Here is a 13,450-nt window from a genome sequence, read left to right on the forward strand (position 1 = left end):
TAGCTTTGGGTTCACTTTAATTGCTGAAAAAGGAATCTCCACTGCAACAGATGCAACTGATTATATAACAAATGAAGCCCTGGTATGGAGCACACAGCCAAATTAGCATTTGGCTCATCTCTATTGATATGGAGTGCTATAAACCAGTTACTGTAGCACTTAGTATGTATTTTGTTAATATATATTAGAAAATTATATATATGTAATAATCATATATACATATATGATTCACTACCTCAATGATGATCCTGTTTTTTTAAGCCTTATTATGGCCCTTCCAGTTTTCCACTGATCATCCTTTTCTAGCTTTAAAAACCATAAACCACATTCTCATACTCCATTTTAATTTTTAACACTAGCATGGTATTGTTTTTTTTTCTTTCTATATATGAGCAGGGTAGGCAGCTAAAACACAGAGTAACAGATCACACTAAGAAACAAATAGGTTCAGAGATCACAACTACAAATAACCTTAAAAGAAAATTCATTCTCTTTTCAATTCCTTACAATTCTAGTGCCAAAACTTGCATTTAAAGGAGGTTTTATATCTACTCATAATCTGTTCTCATATAGTTTGCCCAGGAGAGGTTAGCTATTTTCAGTTAAAATTGATCCACCTTCACTATACTTGTAGTTGAACACAAGGACTAAAGGACATGAATCTCTTATCAGCTCCTGATAGGCTTGGATTACACATATTATACTCAATTTAAATGTGGAGAACATTGAAATTGAACATCTAAAAACACACTTTTTCAAGTTTCAGAGAAATCATATTTACAGTTTCACAAAACAGAAAGTGTTATACTTAATTCAATGTTTAACACCTACTAAAGTGTTATTTTCAAATCACAGAAATGATTCTTGCATTCAAAAATATTTCTAAGAGGCAGTATAATGATTCTAAATAATATTAATTATTAGAAAGCTTACTCACAAAGATAAATTATCTTTTGTCAAGTTAGGTTAATATCCATTAAGTTCAAATGCCAGATACCCTGAACAAAAATGTGTGATTTAAAAAAACATTTCCAAGCTCAATAAATCATCAAATTCAATTGATATTTGACATAGAAAAAATTTCAATTCCTAGAATTCCTCATAATTAGTTTGTACTTTTGAACATTTGATCTATACACTAACCTGACCCTCTCCTAAGGACAGAAAAGAGTTAATGTATTCTCTTTTGGGTATTTATGCATCTTTCCTAATGAAAAACTTCCTATAGAGGAATTAAAAAACAATATGGTCAAAACATTCCTCTATAATCAATAAATGCATAAATTGCATAACAGTGCCACCCTTGACAATATCAAGTTATATAAAAAAAATCAAGTTATATAACAAAATCTACAAAACTAATTTTATCCAAAATTGTTTATTTTCCATTGTGAATTTGACTGCTTTTCAAAAACATGGGAATAACTTACAGTCTAGTCAAAATACATGCTGCATTAGATACATTTCCTACTAAGTAATACATTTTAGTCACGAAGATTCAATCTATAATGAAAAGATGTATTTGAGAATACGAGTATTTTTTTCCTTTTTCCCATTTTTTAGTAATAAATAAAAAACCAATCTAACGTATGTAAATGGATATTTTAATAAGACAAAAATGTTAATTCCCAAATATTCCTTACAAAGGAAGTAAAGATTTTAAATTTGGGGTATCTTTCTTCCTTTTTCCCTTTTTTTGTCTTCCTTTCTCTTTTCTGTTCCTTTCCTTTCTTTACTTCTCTTTTCTTTTTTCTTTCATGACTTTTTTTTCTCTTTCTCTCTTCCAGAAACCCAACATTGAAATTAGCAAAATTTCCAGAAAATATTTTTAAGATATAAAAGTAATGTGTTTTATTTTATTTTATTTTATTTTACCACTCTAGTTTGCATTTGGTAGCAACTTTAAGGAAAGTCTTTAATAATATCTTCAGAAAAAATAATTTTTAAAGGAAAAAAAGAAAAGCCTCCTCAGAATTCATTTTTTATTATTGTTTTTCTTTTACAGAATATTCTGGAGCTCTTCCTAATTTCTCTACTTCATTTGCTGCTTTGCTAAGAATTAAAAAGAGTTCATCTTCATCCCTCTTTGGTTCAAAGAACAGACCACGATATAGCAATCCTTCATTAGGAACACTAAGTGTTTCTTCACCAAGCTGGCGAGGTGCAGCTCAACATTATTATTCCCCTATCAATCTTTATCATTCCTCAGATGCCTTCAAACAAGATGGTAAGTGGCAAAGGAAAACTGAATCTGTTGCATTAAATGTGCAATGAACACTTTTTTTTAAGGCTGTTGTAATTGGGGTCAAGACTATTGCAACAGAGGAGAGAAGTTAAAGTCAACTCCCTTAAAACAGCAAATGGCAGAGTTTTTAAAATCTAGAAAAGTGGAGGACATTAAAGGAGAGGTTGGTGAATGTGATGAAGGGATGTAGGGGTGGAAAGATTTTTCCTTTGTTTCCTTCAGATTCTTTGGCTGGCCTAATAATTAAATTGACATAAACACAGATTATCAGGTGAAAAACAATTTCATACATACAGGAAGTGACCAAAGCAGGCAGCTTTTAAATCTTTTAGACAAGAAAGCAATAAATTTGTGAAGAATTAACAATATAAAGGAGTTTGGGCTTGAGGTAGGTAGTAAATTAGTGAAGACATAACAAGTTTTGTTTATACAATCTTCTTGGCCTTAAATTCCTTATTTCTGGTGGGAAGTGTGTCTTCTACTCCCCTGGTATGGGAGGATGCTTTTTACATGGGAGATTGGTTTCCTGCTTTCAGGAGGACAAAAGAGGGTTGGAGTATCCTTCTTTCATCAGCTGCTTTTTAAATAACTTTATTTCAAAATTATCAATATATCAAAGTGGCATACCTTTAGGTGGTATGTTCTGCTTTCCTTTAGCCATGTGCAAGTATTAATTGATGCTTACTTAAATTAGTCTCTTATCCTCCTATAGAGACTGGGAGATAGGGGGCCTTTTTATCTTAATAATTGCATTTCAAAGGAATGGCTGCCAGGTCCTTGGGAAAGTGTACATGCAGCATTATTTCTGAGTGGAAAATAAATAATGTAAATTTCCAATACTAAGATATCAGTTAAAGTAAGGACTACTGAATAGCTATTAATATTTAGGTTTGAACATTTTCTAGATGTTAACTCTCCTTTTGAGTTCATCAACAAAATAATACAAGGTTAGTTAACAGTCAGAGAAAATCACTAACAACGGATTATCACCAGGGTCTGTGCCAGGCTCTTTTGTAGAGCTTACCTCAATAATTCTCTCAACAAATATGTGAAATGGATTCTTACTGTCTTCTCTGTAAATGGAAACTCAGAAGGAGATAAACATCTTTAACAAGGTCATGCTGCCAATAAGCAGGCAATTTTTTATTCATATATCTACTGATTTTAAGTCCAATACACTGGGCTACATTTTAATTATGATTGATGAAGGATTAAACATTCAAAGAAACGTTTTGCAAGAACTAAACTATTTGCAAATATCCCAGAAATGTCATATGAGGTTGTTGTGCCAAGCACAGGCAAACTTGTGTCTCCTGATTATACCAGTTGTTGCATTGTGAACATTATCTCATAGAGTTGGTATTTAAATTTTATTTAAGCATAGTATTAGCTCCCTAAAAATGGTTTATTTTTTCGAATGCTTAGTGTAATTTAAAAATTCCCATAATATGTTCTGTGAAAAACATTATCAAGAGAACTGGGGAAAAAGATTTGCTAAAGACACATCTGATAAAGGACTGTTATCAAAATATACAAGGAACTCTTAAAACTTAACACAAGAAAACAAACAACCTAATTTTAAAAATGAGCCAAAGTCCTTAACAGACACTTCACCAAAGAAGATACACAGATGACAAATAATCATATGAAAAGATGGACTACATCACCTGTCATCAGGAAATGAAAATCAAAACAAGATACCAGTACATACCTTTTATAATGGCCAAAATACAGAACACCATCAATACCAAATGCTGGAGAGAATGTGGAACAAGAATGCTCATTGATTGCTGGTAGGAATACAAAATTTTATAGCCACTTTGAAAGGCGGTTTGGTGGTTTCTTACAAAATGAGGCCTACTCTTACCATATGATTCTACTTCAATTGTTACTTCTTGGTATTTATCTAAAGGAACTGAAAATGTATGCCTACATAAAAGCCTGCACATAGATGTTTATAGCAGTATTATTCATAATTCCTGAATCTTGGGCATAATCAAGATGTCCTTCAGAAGGCGAATGGATAAAAAAAAAAAACAAAAAAAACTATGATATATCCAGACAACGGAATATTATTCAGCACTAAAAAGAACTGAGTGATTAAGCTATGAAAAGATATCGAAAAACCTTAAATGTTTATTACCAAGTGAAAGAAGCCAATCTGAAAAGACACATATTGTATGATCCCAACTATTTAACATTCTGGAAAAAAAATGATGAAGACAGTAAAAAGATCAGGGCCAGTGATGAGGGTTGAGGAAGAGAAGAATAGATAAAGCAGAGAGGATTTTTAGGGCCATGAAAATACATGGAATATCATAATGATGGATATAAGTCATTAAACATTTGTTTAAGCCCACAAAATGTATAACACCAAAAGTGGACTCTAATGTAAATAATGGATTTTGAGCGGGTCATGATATGACAAATTATATTTATCTTTAGTTATAAAAAAGTTACCATCCTGGTGAGTGATGTTGCTATTCGGGCAAAATATGCATGTGTGGGGTGAAGTTTTATGAAAAGTCTCTACCTTTCTCTCGATTTTGTGATTTTGTTATAAGTATAAAACTGCTCCTAAAAAAAAAAAAAAAAAAAGCCTTGGGGCACCTGGTTGGCTCAATGAGAAGGAGATTTGACTTTTGATCTAGGGATCATGAATGTGAGTCCACATTGGATGTAGAGATTACTAAATAAAGTTTTTTAAAAAATTCCTATTATATTAACTTCAATGGGCAGAGATATATTGGGATTTGCATTCTTTAGGCATCACTATTTATGGGACAACAACTAAGTAGAATATATTGAGTGGTCAGAACTATAGGATACTCTTACATTTTCTATAATTTGGTACCAACTAGTGTTCTACTCCTTTGTTCTTTTGTTTCAAGTATAAATTAACAGAACTCACAATACATAAAATACAAATATAAAACATGAATTAAAGCACACAGAAATGATAAAAACATCAAAAATTGTAACATAAAATGAAGCCAGGCTTGAGACTAATTCAAAGTATCTACTGTAAGTGCCTACATACTTGCTGAAAACTAGTCTCCATTTTGGGTAACTGATATCCAAGGAAAAATAAATTCTGGTCAATTACATATTTTCCAGTGTTTCAAAGATTAAAGTGAAATAATTATTCAGTAGAAGCATAGCTATTTCTGACACTAAGATCAGACAAATTTTTTTGGAGGTTCCTCATTAAGAGTTTGTTATTTGATGTAATGGCCAGTGACCTGAACGTTATTCTTACTGTGTACATCACAACTTGTTTTATTAGCTTTAATATAGGCAGATGAAACCCAAATATCAACCACAAAATGAGAAGTAATTATCTAAAGCTGTGCTGCTTAGTCTTTAACATACATACAATCACTCGGGAACCTTGTTAAATAGATACCCTTTCAATAAATCAGGAGTAAAGCCAGATAATCTGCATTTTAAAAGCTCCCAGGTGATGTTGATACTGCTGGTTGGCGAACCATACTTTGAGTAGAAATTCTCCAGGCTGGGGGCTGGTTTGATATAATTTAAATCTTTCATTGCTCTAGTTTAATCCATATTTAGAGTATCAGGAAAAATAGAGAATCTGAGTATTTCCCAAGCAATCCTCCATAATTATTGTTTTCTCATCCTAGGATTTAATAGATCTTGGCTAAATGTGACTTTGACTGTGTTCTCTCTGACAATACCCTGACATATGGCTTTTGTCAGGTAATTCCCTTTAGCCTTAATAGAGAGTAAAATTGACATTGACATGCTCCTGTGAAAAATGAGAAAACTAACAGAAACTGAATAGAAAGTCATCACACTCCTCCTCAGTGATATCCCAGAAGTACCCCAAGATAGAACCAAGATTTTTCTGAAAAATGTAAAAATTTGATCTGCAGAGAAATTTGGGAAAGCAATTCTATTCTTGTATATACCATGATAACTCCACCACATATACACAAGAAAATATAAAAGTATGTTCATTGCATTTATATGTGTAATAGCAAAAAGTTGGAGGCAACTCAGATATTCTCAGAAGGGAAATGGATACATAAATTGTGATTTTTCATTTATTGAAAAATTAAAATGGTTAAAGTGAGTAAACTATATAATCAAGAAACAAAATGGATATACCTCAAAAGATAATGCTTCAAGAACAAGGAAAGTTATAAAATACTGCATATATCACACATGTAAAAATTTAAAAAAATATATAATATATACTATCTATGGATATATATATAGTATAATTTATAGTATATATAGTATAATTTTTTTAAAATTTTTTTTTATTTATTTATGATAGTCACACAGGGAGAGAGAGAGGCAGAGACATAGGCAGTGGGAGAAGCAGGCTCCATGCACCGGGAGCCCGACGTGGGATTCGATCCTGGGTCTCCAGGATCGCGCCCTGGGCCAAAGGCAGGCGTCAAACCGCTGTGCCACCCAGGGATCCCTATATAGTATAATTTTAAAACCATGAATGTGAGGTATCAAGCTGACTATAATGTTTACCTCTAAGGACAAAGGGAGAATGAGCGCAAAGAAATGGCACCAGGATAGGGAAAGTAGATGACTGCAACTGTGTGATATTTTATTTCTTAAAATAAAAAATCTGAAACTAATATGATGAAGCTTCTAGTAGGTAAAATCTAAAATCATAATGATTCCTGCCTGCTGGTATTTACAGTGCAATCCTTTCTCTTCAACTATGGACCAAAGCTAGTAATCTGCGACTGGAGAATAGATTATGGCAAAAGTAATGGAATACGGCTTCCAACATTAGGTTTTGAAAAATTCTGGCTTCCATCTAACTCCCATTTCAAAGAAGAATACATAATCAGGATTTGAATAAACAAAGTTTGATGGACTATAGGGATTAGTTGCCCAGAGAAGAATACCACCTGGTAGAGATGAACAGAAGATAACACAGAAAATTAAAATAGATGAATTTTAGGAACACAATCTTAAAAGTATGATACTGTGCGATTAATACTCTGTAGAAAATGTAGAAGTATGATGAGGACATCAACAAAATGAACAAAGGTTATGTTTGTTATCTTACAGTTTCTGTGAGATAGGAACCCAGATAGAGCTTAAATGGATTCTGTGTCTTTCACAAAGTGGCACTGTAGTTTCATCCCAACACTCAAATGGTATGGATCCACTTGTAAGCTCACGTATATGTAGCTGGTAGAATTTAATTCCTGAGAATTGTTGGACTGAGTGCTTTAATAATGCATGGACTTTTGGCCAGAGGCCATTCTCAGTGAAACCCTCATAGAGTGGCTCACATCATGGTAACCGACTTTCAACAGCAGAAGCAAGACAGAGAAAGAAAAGGCAAACAAAAATACTTCAAGCAGAGAATAGTAGTTGGTCACTAACACTTGTAGAAAGGTGAGGAAGTGGAGATAGTTAATGAAATAAAAACTTTTGAAATAAACTCCTGAAACCAAAAAGAGAAATGTAGCTGTACCTGGAAGGGAGAATGTTGCTCATTGGAGTCAAGTGAAGTCCTCAGAAACTATTTTGCTTTCTACTTGATACTATTATTTTGGGTAATGATTATCGTCATTTGAAATTTAATCAGTGCAAATTTTCTACCTAATAAGAGGCATTATCTAGTTTTAAAAGAAACTGAGTTTTGGGGATCCCTGAGTGGCTCAGTGGTTTAGCCCTGCCTTCGACCCAGGGTGGGATCCTGGAGTCCCGGGATCGAGTCCCACGTCAGGCTCCCTGCATGGAGCCTGCTTCTCCCTCTGCCTGTGCCTCTGCCTCTCTCTCTCTCTCTCTCCCTGTCTCTCATGAATAAATAAATAAGATATTTTTTAAAAACTGAGTTATTGATTCTTAAATATTAATTAATAATTACTCTAAAGTAGTTGTTTAATTGAATTAAAAATTGACTAAGGTTTAAATTGGAAATTCTCATGGTAATATAGTTTAATTGAAAGCCCTTATGAAACAGCACCTCAAACATCTGTAGGATATGCACTGTTTGGGATTTGTGATAGAGACAAGGATTATTAACTATTGCTAACACTACATTGTTTCTCTCCTTATAAATGAACAGCCAATAAATTGGTCTTTGACTTCATTTCTTTGTGTTGTTGTGGCTTTAGTAGAAGTAAACTTAAGTATAGAGAGATTTCATTCTTCTGTTTGTGATTAAAATATTTAGGTTAAAATATTTTATTATTCTTGAACAGAGAGGCAGTCTGGATTGGGAGTAATGCCTAATGCCCACAAGAAAGTTCAGACTTTTACTAGGGAATCCCACTCCTGAGATAAAGAGACTACAAATGTTATATAAGGTGGAAAAATGCTGATTCTAACAAGCAGCTGAAGTGGATTATTTTTTACTAAGATTAAGCGTATAATTTTGGATGTTTTACATTTCCCCGGTGATATAAACAACCTGTAATTTACATAACACTCTGAGTCTACCCAGACTTTGGAGTTTCTACTACTAGCTTCTGACATGTGAAAGATTCCTGCAACTTACCAAATTTGTTGCCTCAAATCCTCAGTACCTTGGGCTGAATTTCACTGTTTACATGGATTATTTCAAGATTTGACTTGGCACATGGGCAATGGCATCATAACTCAAAGTAATCTTTGTGTTAACAATTTTCTGTTGTTTCTTCAACACAACCTTTGCTGATAAATTGTGTTGGAGGACCAGATACAAAATTTGAATGATCTTTTATGAGAATAAGAATCCCGTCTGGAAAGAGAAAAGGTATTTTATTTGGAAGACATACTTCTGTATAAAATCAGTTTCTCTCAGTGTAAAAATAGACAAATATGCCCTAATAAAACCTTATAATTTTATGACCATTCACTGAAACTTTATGACCTTATTCTTTATTGTATTGTTAATTTTTAGAGCTGCTGTTATTGTTTTACACTAATATGCTATTTTCTCCAATTTAACTATATGTCATTTGAGCAAAGGGCATCTTAAATACTCTTCTTTACTCACTCTCAGCACTAAAAGTAGTACCAACTTTCTAGGAGCTTAACAAATACTGTTGAATAAAGAGGCAGATGAGGAACTTAAAACCTGAATTTAGGTTGAGTTTATATACCATGAAAGAATATTTGCCTGAATATTGTTTATATAAACTTTGTATTCTGGATTACAAATGAAGAGGTAGAAAAGCAATGTTCTTCTTTTGACATGCTAGCCTAGTGGTTTGGTACCTTCGGAAAGTTAAATGAGGTTGGTACACTTGATCGTTTTCACAAGTGATACTATCTCTGAATCATCTGACCTTTCTTTTATAGCTACATTAGAAAATGACAAAAACGTCTATTAGACTCTCAATTTAGATTATGTGCACAGCATGATGCCACTTACCCATGAAACATTCATCACAATGCCTTTTAATAAATAATGCTATACAATTCTTAGAAATCCTTGAAACTTTATAATGACAGTTTATACTTGTTTAACTTTTATAAAGAAACAATTTTAAGTTGAAAAGAAATTTAAAGTTAAAGGAAGGTTTGGATATTTTCTTAAGGCTTCATTTCAGATGTTCACATCATGTGAAAAATTCTCACATTGTAACTGTGGATGTCATCATAAAATGTAATTTCTAGGGGACACCTGGGGGACTCAGTGGTTGGGTGTCTGCCTCCAGCTCAGGTTGTGATCCCGGGATCCAGGATTGAGTCCCACATCGGGCTCCCTGCAGAGAGACTGCTTCTCCCTCTGCCTATGTCTCTGTCTCTCTCTCTGTGTGTCTTTCATGAATAAATAAATAATATCTTTCAAAAAATGTAATTTCTAATAAAACAATTCAAATTTCTGGAAATTCAGATTTCAACTTCTGGAAATTATCATATAACATATTTATGATGATTATTATTTTTATATTTATGATTATTAAAAGTGACTTTTTCTAATTGTGTTTGATATCATAGGCTGATGTTTCTTCTAGATTATATTACTGATACACTTAGGTCACATTACATGAATAAACTAGACAAGGCCATAAGTTTATGGAGCTAACCAGAAGGTAGAGAGGGTTGAAGTCTGGCATTGGACCTAATCTTTGAGAAAAATGGAACACAGAAGCAACTTTTTTTTTTTAATTTTTTTAAATTTATTTATGATAGTCACAGAGAGAGAGAGAGAGAGGCAGAGGGAGAAGCAGGCTCCATGCAGGGAGCCCAATGCAGGACTCAATCCCGGGTCTCCAGGATCGCGCCCTGGGCCAAAGGCAGGCGCCAAACCGCTGCGCCACCCAGGGATCCCCGGAAGCAACTTTTTAAAAGAGGATTTCAATCTAAAGGGCAAGTTTAGAATCTAGGGAGACATTATAATATCCGGTCATGATCCAAGAAACAACTGGAAATCTAATGATCCAACACCAAGAAGCAAGGCTTCCCTAGGAAAACTAGCCAAAAAAGTTTCAGATTAGGTGACACTTAACACATCTTGGCAGGAATGAAGTTAGTATCTGTGTGGCCTATCGGTACATAATAGAAGGAATTAAGACTAGATACCAGCTTGATCCTAAGGCAGAACTCTACAGAGGAAGCCACTGTCTCAATAAACAAAATAACATGCAAATGCTTCAAGAAACTCCACTGGAAGGAAGCCAAATAGACAAAAAAGACATCATTTTGCAGTTGAGTTTTATCTTCCTATTCAGGTATCTTTCTGGAAGACTACTGCCAACACCATGCTAATCATAGGCAGCCACTCTTTCTAGTCTAATGATTCTAAAACGCGGTGGGAAGAAGTGGGGTAGTTTTGGTTGTCTCAGTAGTTCAATGACTATCCATTAATTTAAGAATTATAAAAAGTGAATCATAAAATATTTGCTATTAAAATAATTTGAAAGCTTGCCTAGAAATGGAAGTATAGCACATTTCCCTCAATTCTGTATACTTTTTTGGGCTTGCTGAGACCAGGGTTGATGGGATTGTTACTAAGGCTAAAATATAACAAAAGAGAAAAGGAGAAAGAGGAATATATGTGTATGTGTGTATGTGTGTGTGTGTGTGTATATATATATATATATATATATATATATATATATAATTTTATAATTTACAAATATAATTTAAACTTCTCCTATATGATTGCCTCCAAACCTAGACCAGGCTTACCTCCATGTTGGACCCATTATGACCAAACAATTTGGATAATCCAACAGCATATCTAATTTCCCTGAGATAAAGCTAAGCGAAAGCTATCTAGAGAAATTCAAGAGTTACCTTTTCACATGTATACCTTCTACATTTTAGTTCAGGGTTTGAAGACCTGTTGCTTCCATGGGTGCAAATCCATTTGGAGGAATATATGTTCTCCTTACAGAAAACTCCTTAACCCAATGACTGAGCTCTAACTTGCTATGTGGTTGCCCTGTAGAACATAAGATCAATACCCCAACAACCCAAAATTGGTTCAGATGTAGACTGATGAGGCTACACACATACCAGAAGGGCAGGGAAAGATTTATTATTCATGTCATGAGACTTGTTGATAATAACAAAATAGGCTGGTCAGGAAATGACTTGAAAAAGGAACAAAAGGGTGGTTTGGGGTTTACTGTGGTGGTGGTGGGGGGTTCTGGTGAAGGTTCCTATGTGGTTTTGTATTGTATAAACTTTCTCATATAAGTCAAGGAAGGAATGCTTTTCAGCTATTCAGTCTGGCTTATCAGCTTTCCCTAAAAAGAGAAATGTTACTGGTGGAGCTTGAAAGCAATGAGTGGTCAAAGATCAGAAATGGAGTTAGATTCTTGATTATATGACTATACAGTAAAAATGAAAATACAAAATAAGAAACACAGCAACCATAAAATAAAAATGTCTGTATCATAGCATTGGACCTTTTAGAAGATTAACAAAATTGGGTTTAGCAATAAAGACATAGAATGAAAATCTGTTTTCAGAATTTGGGTATATGAAAATGGACTAGACCTCAAGGATTAATTAGAAAGCAGTTGTAAAATTTGGAGCACTATAACTGATAAAGCTATATATAAGGTTGACTTATTGAATAGCTCCTGTCTTATGTGCTAGGCTTGGGAATATACTTTAAGTAGGTATTAATCAAGAGGCCTGAACTCGGTAATAGGAATGTAAGTAGAACCCTGTAACCTAATGATACTGTAGTTCAGTGAACATTGCTTCCTAATCAAACTATAGCCTCTTTAAAAGCTTGAAAATTATCTTTGGTTTTAAATATAATGTTAATCAAGGTAAGTTCTGAATGCTATACCAATTTCTTAACATAATTAATATTTCTTCCTCATTCATATCATATTCCACTGGATTGTTCAATGAATCGCTTTCTATATGAAGAGTTTGGGTACCAGATTTGCTCCATCTAATATCTTTGATATTGGGGCCTCACTGGCATCTACTGCTCCTTTACTTCAGCTAGTTGATAGAGAATCAAAAGAATGGTGCATAACGTTTTATGACTAGTCCTGGATTTCACATACATCATTTTAGTCCAGAGGCCCCAAAGAATCATAAGAAAGTCTAAAAAAGTCTCCAATGTTCCTAGGAAAAGGAAATGGGATTAGTGAGCATGTAGCCAGTCCCTGTCCATACGAATAAGCAAAATATTACTAAATATATCTTTGCACTAAAAATGGCAAAAATGTTTCACCAAAGCTGAAGTATAAGAAGGCTCTTAAGACATAAAGCATAAGAAGGCTCTTAAGATATACTTCTTCATTTATTAATTGATAATGGCTAAAATAGTTCAAGGCCAGTTCTATTGGTTATATAAAAACAGCTTAGTTTTAATAAATTAAAGTTGAAATTTAGAAAAAATAATTTTTGGTTAAGTTAATTTCTTATTCTCCACAGTACTGTATCAGGAACATAGATATTTTAATGGAGCTTCATATTCTAATTTTTAAAAAGATTTTATTTATTTATTTGAAAGAGCAAAGAAGGTGGGAGAGGGAGAAGCAGGCTTCTCCTTGAGCAGGGAGCCCTATGTGGGGGATATTCTAATTTTAATGGAAATTTCTGTAAACTAAGAAAGCTATTGATGTGCTAATCAATTCAAGTATAGGAAAATCTCGAGTAAAATATACATATTCTAGAACACAAATCAGTAAGAAGTTATCCTCATCTGGGACACAAACTTACCTTTTATGTCAATATGAACTTTATTTTGAGATAATTTCAATAATAAAAGAGTAATTTTTAAAGACTTCATTCATT

The 13,450-nt window shown here is 33.5% G+C and overlaps 1 protein-coding gene across 4 annotated transcripts in view; it reads left to right on the forward strand.

Annotated features, from left to right (window-relative positions):
- CNTN5 (contactin 5) overlaps positions 1-13,450 on the forward strand; it is a 1,277,146-nt gene that overhangs the window by 771,379 nt on the left and 492,317 nt on the right. For all 4 annotated transcript variants that reach the window (XM_072795132.1, XM_072795133.1, XM_072795136.1 and 1 more), the window contains one exon: positions 2,006-2,227. In XM_072795132.1, the coding sequence (XP_072651233.1) occupies positions 2,006-2,227 (222 nt within the window). The remainder of the gene's footprint in view (positions 1-2,005; positions 2,228-13,450) is intronic.

The sequence above is a fragment of the Canis lupus genome, chromosome 23, assembly GCF_048164855.1.
Source record: "Canis lupus baileyi chromosome 23, mCanLup2.hap1, whole genome shotgun sequence".
Classification (NCBI taxonomy): Eukaryota; Metazoa; Chordata; class Mammalia; order Carnivora; family Canidae; genus Canis; species Canis lupus.